The sequence below is a fragment of the Equus asinus genome, chromosome 17, assembly GCF_041296235.1.
Source record: "Equus asinus isolate D_3611 breed Donkey chromosome 17, EquAss-T2T_v2, whole genome shotgun sequence".
Lineage (NCBI taxonomy): Eukaryota > Metazoa > Chordata > Mammalia > Perissodactyla > Equidae > Equus > Equus asinus.
In genome coordinates this window covers 32070460-32091953 of record NC_091806.1, presented here as the reverse complement: position 1 = coordinate 32091953, position 21494 = coordinate 32070460, and the positions used below count along the sequence as shown (strand labels likewise).

At 39.9% G+C, this 21494-nt stretch overlaps 1 protein-coding gene and 1 long non-coding RNA gene across 2 annotated transcripts in view; both read right to left on the bottom strand.

The window, feature by feature from the left end:
- The window catches only part of LOC123277845 (uncharacterized), a 65185-nt gene that overhangs the window by 40653 nt on the left and 3038 nt on the right, over window positions 1-21494 (bottom strand). The window lies entirely within an intron of this gene.
- Window positions 7957-8892, bottom strand: LOC106822555 (olfactory receptor 9Q1-like). The gene has a single exon (XM_014827800.1). It carries the CDS (start codon window positions 8890-8892, stop codon window positions 7957-7959), a length of 936 nt encoding a protein of 311 aa, XP_014683286.1.

Genomic DNA, 21494 nt, shown 5'->3' with positions numbered 1-21494 from the left:
GTGTTCTTGAAGAGCATGATTTCTCCAAACTTTCATCAGTGCCTTCCTTCCTCACAGGGGACCTAAGATAGTTGGGGTGGGCTTGATGTTTCCCCATCTTGTAAATTAAAAAACCTAGATACCGAGAGGGCTATGCGGCTACTTGATAGCAAAACAAAGTGCTCTGTTGACTAAGCCTACTCAGAAAATGGCACAAGACAGGAGGACTCCAGTGCAGTGGTTCTCAACTTTGCTGCATTAGAATCACCTGGGGAGCTTTTAAAATCCTGGAGCCCAAAGTGTAGCCCTTAACAATTAAACCAGAATGTCTGAGTGTAGAAAAGAGGCATCAGTATTTTTTAAATCCCCAAGTGATTACAAAGTACTGCAATGTTTGAGAAACACGGCCAAAGGGCTCCTAACTTGCAAAGCTTTACATTTCCCCAGGTGTCTTAGGTAGACATTCCAGGGAGGAAAATAGGTTTACTGTTGTTATAAGTTTGGAAATCACTGCATACTCCTTCACAAAGAAAATCATATTGCATATCAACATTGTAAAGGATCTATAAGATCCTATAATTAAGAGACCTTGTCAACTTTCTTTAACCTACTATTTCCCAAAAATATTTGACCACAGAACATCTTTTTCATTAAAAGCAGATTACCATCCTACAGAATTAGAATTCCTACGGAAGGATGCTCCTTAGGCAGTGCAGCTCTAAAAAAGCTCAGCAACTGACCGAATGCCAAACTGCAAAGCAGTAATCATTCCAAGAAAAGGCATCTCCTGATGACTCATCTCAAGATCTGGCTCCTTTAAGTCTCTGTCAGACTGGCTGCCCCCAGAGCAATGGCTCCTACAGGGAAAGGATTTGGGAAGGGGCCAGGCTGAGAGCAGCATCCTTCCAGATGGATCCCTCAGGAGATGTGAAAGAGGAAAACGTCTTACTCTTCAAGAAAGAACTTTTCCTTCAGTTGTGAAATAGATTCAATGGCTGAGCCCGTGCAGTTCTGCTTCACAAACAATAGTGACTCCGCCCAACTCCCAGGTGAAATCAGCTGCTGAGGCCATCAGAACCATACTTTCAGGAAGCTATGGTAGAATTTACAACCTCTATCAGATAATTAAGATGATTCAGTCGCCATGAGGGCCAGCCCCAGAAAAGAAGAAGAATGAACCTCATAGAGTATAGATCAAGATTTCATTTGAGTATCGAGATCTATCAAACTAAAGTAAAAGAAGTTTAGAAATTTGTTCCTAAGACCTACAGACCTGACCAACTTTGATTTCCTGATTTGGAGATTCAGGGTATGGTGGGAGCTGAGTTAAAACATGAAAGGGAGGGGGCTGGCCCCGTGGCTGAGTGGTTAAGTTCACGCACTCCGCTGCAGGCAGCCCAGTGTTTCGTTGGTTCGAATCCTGGGCGCGGACATGGCACTGCTCATCAGACCACGCTGAGGCAGCGTCCCACATGCCACAACTAGAAGAACCCACAACAAAGAATATACAACTATGTACCGGGGGTCTTTGGGGAGAAAAATGAAATAATGAAATCTTTAAAAAAAAAAAAAACATGAAAGGGAAATCGGACAGGACAATAATAGCAAAGACTACTTAAGGGGCTTACTATATGCCACTTCACTCTTCTAAGATGACAGATGATTGTTAGATAGATAGATAGATAAAGTTGTATTAGTTCATTTAATCCACTCTAGAGTCCTATCAGATGCTATTATTATCCTGTTTTAAGGAGATGAGAAAATTTAGGCACAGAGAGTTGAAGTGGATCACAAATACTCCCACAGTAAGGGGCAGAGCTAGGGTTTGAACCCAAGCAGTCCGGCTCCAGAATGCACACTCTTAACTCCTATATTACACGACAAACCCTCATGAGGATGTCTCTGCACTCCCTGTTTGGGAATAGTTGAGGAATCCTTCCTTCTATGTATGTATTTTCTTTCTATCATTTTAGAAAGAAGGAGACTGGGCTTAGATATGGAATCTAAGTTTCAGAGTGAGCAGATTGTGGTAGAAAATTTGGGGGGTATTTGTCCAGGCCCTTGCTCCTTCTAAGTATTACTCACAGCCATGGTGAAAGAATGGACTCACCATCCACCTTGGCCCCATATGGCCTCACCTTTCTAAGCACAAATAATTGGGTAAGGGGAAAACTCAATCTGAGTTGATTGTGGAGGTTAACCCTCCTTCTTCCAAAAAAGCTCTTTTCTTAAACTACTTTAAAGTAGATATCTGTTCTTTGTAGCCAAGGAGTCATGACTAGCAGCCTGGAGAAGCCCTAGGAAGGACTGCAGGTTTTGGTGTAAGGAGAATATATCCTCAGCAGTCACCCTGGAATCCATCTATACTGTCTTTCCCCATCAATAGTTATGTGGATCTCATGCCAATTCAAGGCGGAGGACCACCTATTGCTCATAAATTTGCTTTGGAAGGACTTAACATACTGTAATAGTTCATCATTGGTGAACTGCCCTCACTTTACACATTCTGGAACTGCAGAATTTTTATAGGTTCCTATAAGATACTAAAACCAAGGGGATATTAGAAGTCAATGAACCCATCTTTCCAATTCAAAGGTGAACTGGCTAAGGTCCCCAAATAGGAAGACAGTCAGCAGTTATATCAGTTCATTTGATTCCCAATCCATGACTTTTTAAGGCAAAACTGGTTAACTGGCACTTTCCCCAGTGGTCCCTTATTTCTCTCAAATACAGAAGAGGCCCCCATGGTGCTGGCCCCGTGTCTGGGTTATTAAGTTCTCACACTCCGCTTCGGGGGCCAGGGGTTTGCTGGTTCAGATGATGGGCATGAACCTATGACCACTCATCAAGCCATGCTGTGGTGGCATCCCACATAGCAGAACTAGAATGACTTATAACTAGGAAATACAACTACATACTGTGGCTTTGGGAATAAGAAAAAAAAAAAAAAAAAAAGAGGCCCCAAATAAAAGATAACCAGATAATCAAGCAAATTCATCTTGATTCTTTTCTAAATTTAAAAATGCATATCTGCCCTTCTTATCCCCTAATACTCTCAGGGGTACGCAGGCCTGAGACAAGTTTCTTGCATTGCTTCTTTTATAAGTTTTCTCAGAGCTTCTATGCCTGAACTTCCCAGAATGATGTAGCCAGAAGGAACTTAAGGTCCAATCCAACTCCTCACAAATGTGAAGAATGAGAGCCTAAAATGGGAATGATTTAGAGTCCCTGGGTTTCTTAATGGGAGCTTCTTAGTTACAAGTAACAAAAGATGGCTTGAACACACAGATGAATTCATGACAAGATTCTCAAAACCATGGGGAGGGCAGGCAAGGTTGCGGCTAGATCTCAGGGACAAATGAGACTGGTAACTCCATGACATCAGAAATTTCTCCAATGCCCATAATTGTCTCTGAAAACCAGCTTTATTTTCTTCCTAAACGTACTCCTTCCACTGGTTGTGTCCACATTTCACTTGTCCCAGCTTTTCCACCACAAAGGAGATGAAAATCACTCTTTCCGATGCCAAGTTAAAGAAAATCCTATGGAAGGTCTCAGATGTCATAAGGCCAAGGGATGGGGTATCAGGATTAGCCTAATGTTAGCCAGGTGCCTACCTCAGGGTCAATCACTGAAGACCAGAAAGACAGGATCTACAGGGAAATGGAAGTACTTGTGTGAACCAAGAGTAAAGAAAGGAGCATTTTCCAGATGAGACGGGATGCTGTTCTGGAAACACAAAAGAATAGATTTTCAACATGCTAAGGTAAGAAGAATCAGGGAAATTCCCACTGTGCCTCACAAAATCCCACAGGGGTGGTGGCTGAGCAGTGACTTGGGGAGGCCACAAGAGGCAGCACGGGAAGCAGATCTGCCACTGGATACAGTTCATGTTTACATCCTGCCTGCGAATCTTGTGGTCATCAGAAAGACGATTGTTGTTTAGTGATTTCTTTAAGCTTTATGCCCAAATTCCTAGGGCCAATGTGAAGTGTAGAAAGTTTGTCTCTGGCCACTCCATCTTCCTTGGCCTTGGCACCCATTCCCATACTTCTCAGTTACCTAGTTCTTGGGTGCTCACTCCCTTTCCTAAACCGTGCTCAGAGAGGGCTCTGCGCAGTCTCCTTCTGAAGAAAGTGGCTAGCAATGCATAATGAGGATTCTCTTCTCAAATAATTTACACTTTAATAGAGTTAAAGCCTGGATATATAGAGTGTCAGACCACAAAGGGACTCAGAATTCTCTTATTCTAAACTCTCCCCCATTTTGCTGATGGAGAAATTGAGGTATAGAATGGGGAATTCCCTTATGGAAGGACATACAGCTGGTTAGTGGCAGTCACCACCCAGCATTCTTTCAATCATATCCTACAGTCTCCAGAAGAGAAAGTCAAGCAGGCTAACTTCAAGCAAAGGAATTGGAAGCAAAGAAAGGGGATTTAAGAGGGAATCAGACCCCTTTTTGGCACCTTGAAAATCACGGCATATTGCAACCAATGTAAGGTAATATCTACCAACTTGCACTGCCACTGGAAGGGCTGTAGCTTTTCTTTTCCCATCTCTGGTACCAAGCAATGTGGTGTCCAGGACCCCTATTTTAGGTCTGGGGCCAAAAAAAGTGAGAGAGTCTCCTGAAGCCACCAAAGAGGCCATGATACCAAGTCCCTTCTTGGACAGCTCCTGGAGGTCTTGGCTTATGGTAGGGGAGTCTCCTTGGAGGAAACCACGTGTTGGCAGGAACTTGAGAAGGGAGTTGGGGGAAGTGCAGCCGAGTGCCAGGCTTCAGACCAGGCAGGGTGTGGGTATGGTATCATACTTGCCATCCCCTTACTGAGCTGGATATCCAAGATTCTCTCTCCAGAAGACCTTTTTATTCTCCTTTTAGCCATTAGAGCCACATTCAAAACCTCCTAGTAGATAGTGTTTTCTGGTTGTTGTAGACTAGCATTGCCTAAGTATGTATATCCAAAAGCGGACTTTTGAATGATTTATCGTCAGCTGTATATTTTCTGTTAAAACAGGACTTTTAGAATTAAAATAACTCAACAAAAACAATCACAGTTTGCTTTAATTGAAGGACTTTAACACAAGATATAGCAAGATGTAAGGAGATACTAACACTATTTACAACAAGGCAACCTCCCTATTATCAACTATTCTTTAAAATTGCCTAATTAATCCTGTCTTTGCTTCCATACTTAAGTGGAAAGCATTTTTTTAAACTTTCCCTGAGCAGTCTTTATAGAGTAAAAAGTAAATGAAGTCCCACTGGGGCTTTGTAGACACTAGTTCCTACAGATCTTTCAGTTAGCCCTTTCTTCTAAAATAGAAGTCTTTAACTGCCTGCTTAGAATTTAATCAGAAGGCATTAAATTGTCTCTTTAATCCTGGAAACTCATTCTCTTAGTAGTCCCTTTCAATTCGTCATGAACTCCCTGCCTTCTGGCAGATTCTAAGAGAGCAAATAACTCTTCAGTATACTACTCTTATTCACACAGACTCAAAATTGTCTTTTTCAATCAGGAGGGAGCATCATATAACTAATCCAAGCTTTCTAACTACTTCCTTAACTTTTCCCACCACCTGTAACACAACTGACACAGGAACTATTTATTAATTATCCCCCTTACAAGAACTGTAAATTTCCAGCCTGGGTTTTAATAACCAGACAAACCACCGTTAAAGGGATCAAATATTTCTCTTGAAAATTGTATATCTTGTCTTCTAGAATAAACACAAAGTCTTTGAAGATTTAAAGGCATAGTATTTTACTATAAGTGATCTTAAGTTGAATATCCTTTGTATGCCTTCACTATGAATGTTCCATGCTTTGCTTATCTGATTCTTTCAATTTAAAGTCCTATTACTGGAATTCCAGGTGTGCCACATCATTTTGGGCTGGCTGAGTTTGGAATCATCCTCTGTTCATAATATTGTTGATACGGTTATACGTTTCCACATGGTTTATATCATTCATATACCTGAGACTTTGTTTTTGGGAAATCCAAGGGGCAGGGAGAAAAAGAGCTTGAGTTCCAGGAACAAAGATCAAAGAAAGAACAGAAAATGATGAGTAGGTGGGGCCTGTTCCTTTCTAGTGCCTTGGATTTGATTGAGGTACCTACAGTTAGAGAAGTGAAGATCAAGAACCAACAGATTGTTTCCATATCTTGGCTATTGTAAATAATGCTGCTATGAATGTAGGGATGTGGATATGTTTTTGAGTTAGTGTTTTCATTTCCTTTGGATATATTCACAAAAGTGGAATTGCTGAATCGTATGGTAGCTTTATTTTAAATTTTTTGAGGATCCTTCATACTGTTTTTCATAGTGGTTGTATCAACTTACAATCCCATCAACAGTGACAAGGGTTTCCTTTTCTCCACATCCATACCAGCGTTTATTATCTCTTATCTTCTTGATGATAGCCATTCTAACAGGAATGAGATGATATATCATTGTGGTTTTGATTCGAATTTCCCTATTGACTGACGATGTTGAGCATCTTTTGACATACCTGTTGGCCTTTTGCATGTCTTCTTTGGAAAAATGTCTATTCACATCTTTTGCTTATTTTTTAATTGGGTTATTTGTTTTTTTTGCTATTGTGTTGTATGAGTTCTTTATATGTTTTGGATGTTAACAGACAGAGAAAGACAAATACTGTATAATCTCACTTATATGTGTAATACAAAAGAAAAGCAAAAAACCAAACTCATAGAAATGGAGATCAGATTTGTGGCTACCAGAGGCAGAAGGTGGGGAAAGGAGCATTTGGAAGAAGGTGGTCAAAGGCACAAACTTCCAGTTATAAGATAAATAAATACTAGGGATGTAATATATACATAATGTATAACATAAATCCTAAGAGTTCTCATCACAAGGAGAAAATTTTTTTCTCTTCTTTTTTTTCTTTTTATTGTATCTATATGAGATGACAGATGTTAGTTGAACCTATTGTGGCAATCATTTTACAATATGTGTAAATCAAACCATAATGCTGTACACCTTAAACTTATATATGTCAATTATTTCTCAATAAAGCTGGAGGGAAAGAAACCCAACAGACTCTGGGAGGCTTTGGATACAGACTGAACTGCTGCGGAACACAGAGAGATACAGACGCTATTATGGGCAATGGGAATGATATAAATTCACCAGATGGATTCTCAGGCAAACGATTTGACAAGTGGGAGCTGGAACAGGTAGAAGAAAGATCAGGTCATATTTCCGGTGGCGATAACAATAGACAGACATGTTACTGTGGGCGCTTTTTAGCTATTCATGTGAGACAGACCTGTGAACTACTACAAGAGTCTGAGGAATACTTTGAGAAGGGTCAGCTTTATTGACTGGACCATCAAACTACTACTCTAATCATTAAAAATAAATGTAATCTGAATATTGAATCCTAATCGATGATATCATTCTAAAGTGTACAAGAGGGAAAAGTACTAACAACGATGTTTGCAACTCACTTCAAAATGGATCAAAAAATAAGGTAGATTGATGGAAGAATTGATGGGTGGATAAATGAATAGATTGTATATGTGTGATGAAGCAAATATAACAAAATATTAGCAATTGCAGAAACTAAGTATCGGGTATAGGGAGTTCACTATACATTATTTTCAACATTTCTATGAGATGGAAATCTTTCATAGAAAATTTTGCCAAAAAAATGTAATCTTGTTTTATAGTCACAGACCAGTGAGGTGTGCACAACTGGATTACATAGGATTTAACTTCAGATTCTTTTGCCATTGTCCTGGAAGTTAGAGATTGCACCCCAATCTCTTCTCAGGCTGCCTCTTCCTTTTCTTCCTTTCTTTCTCTGGAACTAAAAGTTTTGGTTCTTTTTTATACCTTGTACCATGTCATATACATTTAAGCATTGAGCATGCTATAAATAATGAGTGCCCAGAATGCTAACACTGCATAAGAGGTGATTCTCAGAATTTTCCAAGATTGGTGATGGTTAGGACAACTTGGCTCTGTTTAGAATTTTCCTCAGGGCCTCCTTCACTTCCTTGTTCCTCAGGCTGTAGATGAGGGGATTCAACATGGGAATCACTGTTGTATAGAACACAGACACCACCTGATCCTCCTGTGGGGACCGGCCAGAGTCATCTCTCAGATACATGAAGATGAGGGTGCCAAAGAAGAGTAACACAGTGGTAAGGTGGGAAGCACACGTAGAAAAGGTCTTGGCCCTGCCTCTAGCTGAGGAGATCCGCATAATGGCCAAGATGATAAACAGGTAGGACACCAAGATCACCACCATGCAGGCAGGAATGACAAAAATGGCAAACACGATAATTACTACTTCCTGCGTATAGCTATCCCCACAGGTCAGCTTTAAAAGAGGAGGGAGGTCACAGAAAATGAAGTTGATCTCATTGGTTCCACAGAAGGAGAGAGTGAAAGCTGAGACTGTTCTCACCAAGGCACTGAAGAGACCAGCAATGTAAGCTCCAGCCACAAAACCCAAACGAGCCTTCTGCGTCATGATGGTGACGTAAAGCAGAGGTTGGCATACAGCCACATAGCGGTCATAGGCCATGAGGGCCAGAAGGTAGCAGTCAATGGATCCAAAGAAGGTGAAGAGGAAGAACTGCGCAGCACAGCGTGTGTAGGATAAAACAATCCCATGCTCCAACAACATGGCCATCATCTGAGGCACAGTGACAGATGAGTAGCAGATGTCCATGAAGGAGAGGTGACTCAGAAGGAAGTACATTGGGATGTGGAGTCGGAGATCCACACGGATCAGGATAATCATGCCCAAGTTCCCCAATAAGGTGATGAGATAGATAAATAGAAACAGGAAGAAGAGAGGGAGTGTCCATCCAGGATAGTCAGTGAATGCAATAAGGAGGAATTCAGTCACCAAGGTGAGGTTCTTGTTTTCCATGAAGCCAGAGGTACTGAGGATGAGAAGAAAGCTAGGAAGCTATAAATAAGACTTAACTGTATTTCTAGTTTACATTGAATATGTACTATGGATAAAATATGCCAAGTGCTGTGTGGAGCTTCACAGATGACTAGTCTTAGCTCCTACCAAGGGAGTTCTGTGACATAGAGTCGACTTAGTATGGCAAGAAAACCAATACCGGTAAATATTTCAGAATAAGAATGCATGCTGTCCGATCTTGATTGCTAACTAGCTGTGTGAGTCCCTGTAAGTCAGTTACTCACTCTTACCCAAAATATTCCTAGAGCTCCAATAGGAGTTGATACATGGGGTCCTGCCTACCATGGGAATATCAGTCTCAGGACTCTGTCCCTTTTTCTCCATGACCACAGCTCCTCCCATGTTTCAAACCCTCTTTATCTCTCACCTGGATCAAAACAACAGCCATGTAACTAACAGTTTTCCCTGCCTTCTGACTTGCTTCTTGCCAATTTTTCCTTCTCATTGTGGGCAGAGTGGTATTTCAAAGGCTTCCATTTGATCCTGTCTCACCCCCTGTGAAAAATCTCTCCATGGTGCCCCATCAAGGACAGGATATTATTTAGACTCCTTGGCATGTCAGAGAACGCCCTCCATGAGATCTTGCCTACTTCCTTCCTCACATCCCTTTCTTACTTTTCACTCCTCACACCCACAGCCACATCTCATCCTCCCACACTGTCTCTAGCCGCACTGAATTATTTGCAGCTTCTCTAATCCCCTGTGTTCTCTCACATCTCTGTGCTGTCTGCAGGCCTCTCCTTCCATAACACTTTATCTTTCCCATCCTCAGGGTCCTGCCCAACTCCTACACTACCTTCAAACCTCAGTTCAGATAGTACTTCCTACAGCAAGTCTCTCTTGAGTCTGTCTTCCCTGGTCAGGGCATGTGCCCCTGGCGCTCAGCACTGAGTAAGAGCTTAACATGTTTTTGAGGAATAAACAAAGTTATCAAATGAGATATGAATCACCTTGCAAAGAGAAGGCACTGTACACACATTCAAGTGATTATTTTTATGAAAATGTTTAAAGAAAAAAACATATCTATGGGTAGGCTTTGTGGCATAGTTGTTGGGTTCAGCACACTCTGCTTGGGTGGCTGGGTTCATGGTTTCGGATCCCAGGCGCAGAACTATACCATTTGTCAACCATGCTGTGGTGGCTACCCAAATATAAAGTGGAGGAGGATTGGCACAGATGTTAGCTCAGGGCTAATCTTCCTCAAGCAAAAAAAGAGGAAGATTGGTGCCAGATGTTAGTTCAGGGTGAATCTTCCTCAGCAAAAAGAAATTTATATATATATACGAAGGCTAATAACTCATTAAAATCCATCAACATTCATGAAGGTGATAAGCCATCATTGGGTTTACCTTCCCATTCTCAACTTAACAATGTGCTTACTTAACAGAAAGCTGCTGTCTTATTTAGCTTACCAAAACTAGATTACCAAAAATAAATTTTGTAAGAACTGATATTGTCCTTAATAATAGAAATTAACCTAAATGATTTATACATGAACTCATTTAATCTCCACAACTACTTTATAAGGTAAGAACTTTTATTATCCTCACTTTACAGATAGAAAATTGAGTTAGAAAGAGTTTAAATAACACACCCAAGATTGCACAGCTAGTAAATGGTAGAACTGTCATTAGGAATAAAACTGCACACAGCAGCACTATTTATCTCATAACAGGATTTCACATGCATCACGTGTCTACTCCAACAGTGCAACAGGACTCAGGAAAAGTCTACCTTTAAGGAGACAATCATGAATACCAGCACTGCAGTCTATTCATGTCTGAAGGCTGATGGAGACTTTTGTGCTAACGGATAGAAAGTCATTTGGCAGAGTTGCAGTGCAGCAGGATAAAGAAGATATTTGATCATCTTTAAAGCATTAGACTTTGGCAGCTACTCTAGTGTTGGTCTGCCATGTTGGGGAAAATGATAAATAAAAGAAGTTGGATCTGATGATCTGAATTGAGCTTGAACCAAGAAAACCAGTATTCTGGATCAGTTTTCAGGATCAGTTTTCTCACCTGAATTCCACTTCACCTTTATCTGGACAGTCCTCTTCTCTCTTTGCCCACTAATTTTCCTTTGTCTCTAAAAGGTCATTTCTCTTCTACTGCTGAGAGAAACATCCTAAGAGTGTAGAGGAGACACCAATGTGCTGGTCAGCAGGAGGTCTGGGTGGTTCTTCCATACCCGCTCAGTTATGACCCTGAGTAAGTTTCTTAATCTCTCCAGGCCTCAGTGTCCTTCCCACTCCCCCCACCCTTCCCTCATATACAAAAAATACTGAATCAACATGGGACAACAATGTCATAGCTGCCTGAATGTCAGTCCCTGTACCGTATCATCCTCAAGTCCCTCGTCAGTTCTGATCGGTCAAGCACCTTCTTCTCTCTCTTCCCTTAATCTTTGTGTTTCCATGACTTGGTAAACCTGATTAAGATGCATTCTTCACCCTGGTTTTTGTTCAAATGCAGGCTGGGATGGCAGAGGTTGGAGAACAGCCTCTTCCCATGGGCTCCTGGCTCCAATGCAAATCTCCTTTGGAGAAGATACTAATAGGTGCTACAAAAGCTCTGAAGTCCCCAGTTGATGGCTAAAGTGTTCTCTAAGGAAAGGCAATTATTGCTCATGTGGATTCTTAACAAGGCACCTGGTCCCAGTCCCAGCTTCCAGAGCCCTATGAGACACCCACTTGGTGGAGTCTAAAAACCCTGAATCCCAGCTCTGCATTCTGCACGGTTGCTTGAGGAGTGAGATGTCTCTGGCTTTTCTCCAGTCAGAACAATATGAGAAACTGTACCCATTGATGCCCTTATCAGTGTGGCCATGTCCTGGAAGAAGGGTGCTTTGTAAACTCAAGGCTTTGATCTACGTTATCCAGGAGGACACACTGGGGACTCTACACAAAGACCTCAACAAGACACATCATGTCTTCTAAGTTTGCCCTCCCTAGGGAAGGGTCAGGAGTTTCATTAAGTCTCTCTTTTCCCCCCCTCTTTAAAAGCAAATAAAATCACAGGGAAAACAAAAACCTGGGATGTTGCCAGGAGGAGCAATTGGCAAGTTCTTCTTGTTGGCATAGTCTTTGCCAACTCTCTGCATCTTTGACACTGTAGTATTTCTTTAGCCCCAAATTCATAAGCATTTTGTTAAGTCACTCAAGTCTCAATTCAGAAAAGGAAATAAGGAAGATGGGGGAGAACAGAATAATTGTTCTCTTTGACAATTATAAGAACCAAGAGAAAATGAGAACACATAGTTCCTTGATTCATCACTGTGCTAATAGTTCTAAATGAAGAACAAGAGATGCAAAATGAAGCAAGACCCTCCAAAAGAGAAAACAAAATGCCTGTAGACAAGGAATGTGCAACCTCATATACGTGATAATTTATCCCTCCTAGAAGATAACAAGTACTAACCTCTTAAGTGAGGTGTAGGTAGGATGTCATGGGGATTCAGTGTATGGCAAGATCGCTTATGGATGGGGTAGATCAGGGAGGGCTTCCAAGAGGAGGTGGAATTTGACAATCATTTTGGACAGAGGCAGGAGAGAAGGAGAATGATGAGCAAGACTCTTCAGGAAGGGGAACCAACATGAGCATATTCACAGGGACAGGCAACTCCAGGGACTACTGCTGGGACAATGAGTGGGACTTTGGCAGCTGTACAAGATGATACTAGGCAAACCCAGGACTAGGGTGAGGTGACTGAGGCACTTATCTCAGGTGCAAAAGTTAAGGTGGCACCAAAACATTAGTAAACAAGGAAAATGATAATGTGATATTATTAAAAAATCAAAAGCAATGCAAAATATCCATGATGAACAAAACATCAAAATTTTGAACAAACACAGCAGCAGTATCACTGATTTTCCTTTTGCCTCTGTTGCTAATATGGTCCAGCACAGCACTGGAGATATGCCAGAAAAGGAGGGCAAGACCAAGGGGCTTCCTGGCAGCAGGCTTAATAAATGTCTTTTAATCATCTAGGGACATTCCATTTCTTTCCTCTCAACTCTCCACTTAGGAAAGAAAATGTAGGAAGCCCTCTTAATGAGATCTAATATTGCAGAGCATCTTCAACCATGTCAAAGCACTCTTTGCCTATCTTCACAAGAGCCCTGCAGGATTAAGAGATATTGTAGGACTCTCCATTTGTACTGATAACAAAACAGAGGTCAAGAGTGGGGACCAAGGTCATAGAGTCTCTTGGTGAGTGGACTAGAAATTTTGTCTGTCCTGTACACGCTGGTTGCTAATGGACTCTGCCTAGGCCACAGCCCTTGATGCCCAAGAGGACATTTTTTTTATGACCACACAGAAATACATGCACATGCACTCCAGAGCTGACTGGGTGAAGAGATGAGTGTTCTGGGCTGTGCTGTATTAACAGATTACCTTAAACTCACGGTGGCTTTACACAAGAAATTTATATTTGCCCATGAAAAACCCAGTGCGGGTTAGGTAGCTCTCCTCCATCTTGTAGCTATGCCATTTGGAACAAGTGGCCTTCAAGACTGCTAGTACAGAGGAAGAGCAGGGAAAGGTCATGTAGGATATCACTCAGGATCAGGCCTGGAAGTGATCTGCCTCACTCTTACCCACATCCCAGTGACCAGAGCCCCATCACATGACTTCAGCATAGCTACAGGGGATGCTAGAAAATGTGCAGAAACACATGGATATTTGTGCAAACAAATATTTGGGCTAAAATCTCTGCCACATCCCCATCCTTTGTGCAACAGAAAGTCTAGAACTCCTTCCTCTAATTTTCGAGGACACTCAAGGTTCTCACTATCACATTTGCACGGCTCTCTGTTTTCCTGCTTCCACTAAAGCACTCTCCACAGTTGTGTCCACTTCCCATGACCACTCACTCTTGCCAGTACCACATCATGCCAAGACTTTTTCCTTCATTCTCTGAAGCAACGTTAACACAGTGTTAGCTTGGGTAACAGACTTTTAATAAAGACATTGTAGAAAACTTAAGAGGTTCACAGTACTACACAGAATAGGGGGGAAATTAGAACCGAATAATTGATGTCATTGTGCTACAAATTCCCCAGCCATTCTCATCACAAAGAATCTGTCTCTGGCTGCTTCTCACCTTCAACCTAAGCCTGCCTGCTAACATACGACCCCCTATCTTTCTCTGCTGAGATAATCTTTTACTTATATCTCTCTTCTCCCAGTTCACCAGTCTTCCAAACTCCTATCCAATCTAATCCATTGGGAAAAAAAGACTCAAGATCCTATATATATTGTTATTCACGATAATCTAAATCTTTAATACCCAAATACCTTCCATTTAGACCATACATTAGAGGTTCCTAAATTTCATAATCAAGATGCCTGTTAAGATGTTTTCCTTAACAAAGAGAAATTTCTCTAATAGAAGAAAATTAGGCCAAATTCCAGCTAATCTTTAACTTTTTTTTTTACTTTTAGCATACTGAGAAAGAATTCAGTGTTTGTATATATCTGAGAAACTGGATTAAATAAAGTTAACTGTCTTTACTAAAGGATTTCTCAGAGACTTTAGCATGATAACATACTCTATAAGTCTCTGAAATTAAGTATATATTATGCAGCAATTCTCAAATGCATTTGACCATGGAACATTTACTTAGCCACTGTGGTGTAACAAACACCCACAAATGCAGTGACAACAATAAGCATTTATTCTTATATGGCTATGGGTCAGCCAGGATTTGGTTTATTTAGGCTAGGCTTGGCTAGCTTGGCCAGGCCAGAGTTTGGTTCGTTTCACGTGTTTCTCATCATCTTTGAGTCAGCAAGCCTACCTGGGACGTGTTCTTCTAACAATGGCAGAAGCACAAGTGGACAAAGCCCCATTACCAAAGCACATTTCAAGTCTTTGCTTACATGAAGTCTGCTAATGCCTATCAGCCAAAGAAAGTCTCATGGTGAAGTCAACATCCTGGAGCAGAGGAGTACGTTCAATTCACAGTGGGAGAGGAGTGGAGTGAATATTTTCTGAACAATAATCCAGTTTTTCTTATCGTTGTAAATACTCACATCCTACTGCCCCAACCACATGCAAAATATACTCATCACCACCCTAAGACTCCCCTCCTCCACAAGCTTCAAATTACATCGTTGGGATCAAAGTCTAGGATTTTGTGATCTCTATCAGTCCAGACTCAGCTCCCCTTGGTCTGGAGAATTATGAACTAAAAAGACAAGTTATCTGCCGGGCCTGCAAACACCCAACACAGATTGATGAAGCAGGCAGGATATAACCACAGTAAGCATACCCATTAGAAAAGACGAAGAATGGCAGGCACATGGCAGTTACTGGTCCATAACAATTCTGAGATCCTACTGGGCAAATATTACCATGTGCCCCTACCCTGAGTTAAGAAATGTGCCTTGTTAGGCCATGAATCTGCTCCTTAGTGGGGATAGGTCACTCCAGTTTAGTGCCCCTTACAGGTATTAGAAAATATCATGACCATTAGATCTTTTTCATGCCCGAGAGTTCTTTAATCCTAATTGCAGATAGCTTCTCTTTTAGTCTTTTCTCTTTCAGTTAGCATTTTCTAATAACTTAGAGTTTACCAGAGAGAAGACATTATAAGTCTTGGTTAAGACTATGGATTCTGGTATCAGACTGCCTGTGTTGAATCGTGGCTCCACCATTTTCTAGCTGTGCAACCTTGCAAAATATGGATAATCTCTCCGTACTTCAACTTCCTCATCTGTAAATTGGCAATAATAGTACCAGTCTCCTAAAGTTATGGAGGAAATCAAATGAAAGAGAAATGAATGAGAGAACGTAAAGCCAGTCTTCACCATTGGAAAGGTGTTTCCTGGACCACTTCTCAAATTCAGTCTTTCTTCCTACTTCCTATCTTAATCTTTACACATTTAATGACATTATAGAGTTCACAACAACTGGTTACTTTAAAATAGCAGTAAAACTTTCTATCTGGTCTTTAACGAATGTAGACTCCACTAATAATAATTATGATGACCGCAGTTATATCCAACACCCCTGAGTGCCCACTATGTGCCAGGCACCACGGCAAGCACGTGTAATTTTTCACTTAAAAATAAAATTATAAATCACCCAAAAAAAATGTAACATTTCTAATTATGTAATGAAATATCCTCATAGACAATAAAGCATTCTTTCTTTGGATGCTAGCTCTCATAAATCTATTACGCAATTGTCATCACTTCACCTTCTATCCCATTTTGTTCTACTCTAGCTCAATATTTAATGTTACTGCTGTTGTCAACCTTCCCTGTTGTTGCCATTACATAATTTAATTTCAAATCTTTGTTAATATTTCTCCTCATTAAAATATAGAATCTCTTTGTTGATATCCTGCGTCTGTCTTTCCTTACTTTCCCTGGAAGCAGGCTTCATGAGAAACTCCTTTCTGGAAGATTCTCTACCTCTGGGGGCCTGGTTCAATGCCTTGTGTGCTGCGAACACTTGCAAATGATAATAAGAGCCCAGATCATTAGTACAACAGAGGAGGGTTTTGATGAGCATTTTGGAGAGCTGTGATGATAATTAGTACAACTTGGCTTTATTAAGAGCTTTCTTCAGGGCCTCCTTCACGTCCTTGTTCCCCAGGCTATAAAATCAGAAAGTTCAGCCTGGGGCTCACCACTGTTACAATATTGTCAAAGCCTTTTCTCCTTCCAGGGAGTTGCTTAAATCATTGCATGCATGGATTAAAGTTCAAGTCACAAAGATCAACCCAACTGTAGTTATATGTGAGGCAAAGATAGAGCAGGTCTTGGCCTGGTGACCTGATTTGCAAATGTTTAGATGACCTTGTTGATGAACAGGTAGGTAAACAGGATCACAGCTAGTCTGGTCAGAATCATATCAAGGATAAATCATATATAGTAGCAGAAATCATATCAAGAGAAATCATATATAGCAGCAGCTGCTAGAGGAATCTATCCATGCAGGTCAGTGCCAGCAGCAATGTGAGGTCATAGTGAATGAAGTCAACTGATGAGGGCCATGGAAGGAGAGGGAAAAGCTGAAATGTGTAGATAGGATTACATTTGTCAAATCCTCTAACATATGCAGTCACCAGCTTCTGCCAGATATCATGGGAGTCATGGTGGTGGCATAAAACAGCGGTTTTATGACAATGGCCACAAAATAATCATAGACACATCTGAAAATCTAGTATTTTCAAAGATGAGATGCTAATTTCGATCAAGTAATAGTTTTGGATTTTAAACACTGGCTTCCCTCCTCCTTATCAATTCGCACCACCCAATACCCTGTGTTCTTTTCAGGCCTTGTTTTACTTCCATGATTCAGGAAATGGTAATTACTTCTCATGCACTTCCCCTTCAGAAGCAGCCTTAATATATCCTGGACTAAAGGAATCAATTAAATTTCTAAATAGGTTTTTTAACGTATTAAAACAATAGTAGTCAACACTAAAGCTTTTAATTGCAAGAAAGACTATGTTGAAAAATAAAAGCTTTTCCTTGAAATTCCTCAAAAAGAATCTTTTAATATAAAGAGCAATCCTGGAAGAAAGGAAACAGAGAATTTATACGGTAAATCTAAAATTCACACTATGATAAAGAGTCATTTTCTTAGTTAAAAGAAAAAAATGTTAGCAGCAGGCAGAAGAGGAGAAAATCAGAGAGTACCTTGATTAAATTATAGTTGTATACATTATAGATGTTGTTAAGAAAGAGTCAGTGCCCCAACATCCCCCAACCCCAGACGAGTCCCAGAGGGTGTCAGTAGGTGATATAAGCCCCCATCCCATTTTTCAGAGGTGTCTGGAAGAGAGGTACCTGTGCCTTACTTCCTAGGATAGTGGTAGGTCTTCTAGGGATTCTCTGCATTCAACATGGCAGCAGAGCTACATACCAGCAATGATTGATGGAGGCAGAAGGACCAAGAACAACTTCACAGAATCCTAACACCTCAGTATAAAAAATTCATTAGAGGGTTGGAAAACCAAGGGAGCTTTAGGGCCACACAAAGAGAATGCAGAGTATATGTCTCTTAAGAGAAGCCATAGATTGGCCATGGACAGCAGCAGATACAAGCATACAACAATAAGAACCAGAACTAGCTACCTTTGTACAGAAGACAGTGAGGACAGAGGGAATTAGTTGTACTAAATGTCCTACTTCTAATGCCAGAAGGATGGATAAAACCCCTGGGAATTTAGATCAATCCCAGGGGAAAGAAGAGAATAAAGAGGAGAGAGAATTTTGAACTGAGTTTAAATCCTGAATAGATCATGTTTAATCAGTGTCTGAGTTGCCTTGGATTGGAAAGGATTCATTTTTCTTTCCTTCAGTGGAAAAAAGATTGAGTTCAGTTAAAATGAAATTTTAAGAAGTTGTTTTTCTTGCACACCTGTATTGAGATTGTAAATTATAAAACTATTACATCTACCAGAATATAAAGCAAAAATACCAGCAGGGGAAATAAGAATCAGGAAAAAAAAGTTAAGAGGAACACAAGATAAATATCTGTTTAATAAAAACTCAACGAGAATATACAAACAGGATAATAAAATTCAAGTAATAATAGAAGGAAATTTCCTTGCACTTAAAAAAAATCTTAAGACTTCAGATCCCAAGAGCTCACCAAGATCCTGATACCAATACTGAAAATAAGACATACTTCTAGACTCAAGGATAAAATGAATATACTACACATTTCTGGAAGAGAAAAAAACAAACAACAAAAACAAGTGATCTATAAGAAATAGTCTTCCGTTAAATTTCTATCTGCTGCACTGAATGCTGAAGTCAAAGGAAAAAAACAATCTACAAAGATTGGAGAAAATGATTTTGAATCTAGAATTCAATTCTCAACCAAATTATCACTTAAATGTTTGTTAGTCCTACAAGATGCATTCTCTGATCACAGTGTAAGGCACACATAAATTAACAAAGTTTAGCCAAAAGGAATATCAACCTTTTTGATATATTGAAATGGTCTGTCCAGTTACACTCAAGATAAAGTGGAACTCATCCCAAGATTTCAAGCTATTTGTAAATAACTGACACAGATAAGTATATAGTAAAACCTGTGAATTGTAGCAATAGTGGTAAAGGGGAAAAACTATACTTGCAAATACATTTATTAGACATTGAACAACTAAAATAAATGAAATGTGTTGCAAGCAAATTCTAATACACACACAAAAACCAAATGAAACTAAAAGGAAGTAAAAAAAAGAAAAAGAAAAAGAAATAGTGGAAAGTAATGATATATAAGACAAATTTTTCAATGGATCTGATAAATAAAACCAGGAGTTGACCCTTTGAAGTGACCAATACCATAGTAAACATATTTACAGTCCATTGGATAAAAAAGAGACAGAAAATAATACAAATACATGACCCTAGGACTGAGAAATGAGAAAAAAACAGTTTGTAGAGGTTATTTTAAATTATGAGAAAGAACAGTTCATACTTATCAGATCAACAAAAAATTAAATATGACTTAGAGTTACGTATATCAATATGGACAACTTTCAAAACCACTATACTCAACAAATTGCTAGAAATTTGAACATTATGAACGCTATAGGACCATAGATGTGAAGTTTTAAAATAAATACAAATAAACTCTGGGTTACTATGGAAACATAAATACATAGTAAAAATATAAAGCATGTGTGGGAATGTTAAGACCAAATTCAAGATAGAGGTTACCCCTGGAGGAGAAGGAAATGAGAGTACACAAAGGTTTCAGGTATATCATTACTGCTTTATTTTTTTAAATATTAAGCATATATAGTAAAATGCTAAGATTTAGCAAATGTAAATGGAGGGAACACGAATGTTCCTCAGAATATTCTCTATGTTTTTCTGAATGATTAAAATATTGCCTAATAAAAATTATAAGAGAATATCCTACATGATTTTATATCAATAAATTTGAATATCTAAATGTCATACTTTATTTATCAGGAAAATACAAATTATTAAACTAGCACAAAATAAATAGAAAACTAAATACACCATTGGAGTCTAGAAATAGTCAAAGCCCTGCTCCCATCAAAGGCATCAGAATATGATAGTTTTTAGGTTAATGTTCTCTGGAACCTGCAAAGAACTAATAATTCCTGTAATATTTAAACACTGAATACTCTTTAGATATAGCAACGCTAATACCAAACCAGAATCAGATAGCACATATACACACCAAAATAAAATTATACAAAAATTTCCAATCAAGAGCCTCCCTTTAGCATGTCGTTTGCAAGGTGATTGCAGCTCTACCCTTCAAGAGAGTAAGTCTATTTCCACACCTTCTCAATATATGCCTGTTTTATGACTTTGTCCACTAGAATGCAGCTGAAGGGATGGCATTCTCAGTTGTGAGGCTCAGCCTCAAGAGACCTTGCACACTTCCACTCTGACTCTTGGACCCAGTCACGGCTGTGTGAACAAGCTTGGGCTAGCCTGTTGAAGAACAAGACACCATGTGGAGGACAGCCCAGTTGTCCCAGCCGAGGACCGCTTATGGCCAGCCAACTTCTGAATATGTGAGACAACCTAGTCAAGCTGTGACCCAATCCAGAGTTGACCACAGATGCATGAGCATCCCCAGCTAAAATCAGAAACACTGGTTAGCTGACCCATAGACTCAGGAGGAATGATAAAAGGCTTATTATTTTAGGTCAATGAGTTATTATGACAATAGATAACTAATACACAATACAATATGACAAGCTGATCTTAAAGTTTATCTAGAATTTTAGGTACATAAGAAAAGCAAAGAAATTTCTGAAAAAGACTGAGATATTTTTCTCTGACAGATAAGAAAATAAATTCCAAAGCCTCAGAAATTAGGCTAAATATTACTGTAGGGTTAAAACATATCTGGGGAGAGAAAAAGTAATTACCGAAAAAAAAACTCAAGTAAATGTGGAATATGATATGAAGATGAAGTTTCGAATTAACGGATAAACCAACAAATAGTATCTGAACAATTGGCACAAGACACCAAAAATAAATTATATATGAATCAAAATTTTGTTGCTTTTAATGCCATCGAATGGGTTCTGACTCCTAGTGACCCTGTGTACAGCAAAGCAGAACTCTGCCAGGTCTTTTTGCACCATCCTCTCACCTTCCCGTGCGATATCAGACGATGCTCTGCTGCTGTTCACAGGATTTTCAAGGCCAATTTTTTCAGAAGTGAGTGACCAGGTCCTTCTTTCAAGTCTGTCTTAGTCTTAGAAGCGCTGCTGAAACCTGTCTACCATGGGTGACCCTGCTGGTATTTGAAATACTGGTGGCATAGCTTCCAGCATCACAGCAACAAGCAACTGCCACAGTCTGACAATCGACAGACAGATGGGTGGTCTGGTTCCCTGACTGGGAGACAAATCTGGGTGGTGGCAGTGAGAGCACTGAATCTTAACCAGTAGACCTCCAGGGCTGGCTGGATCAAAATTACTTATTTTTTTAATTTACAAATGTGAGAGAATATTTTCACAAACTTCGGGTAGAGGAGGACAGCAGGGAAGCTGGCACCCTTCATCATGAAATTAAACA

Coding starts and splice junctions, on each gene's coding strand:
- LOC106822555 (XM_014827800.1), bottom strand. CDS start 8,892: ATGGAAAACAAGAACCTCACCTTGGTGACTGAATTCCTCCTTATTGCA.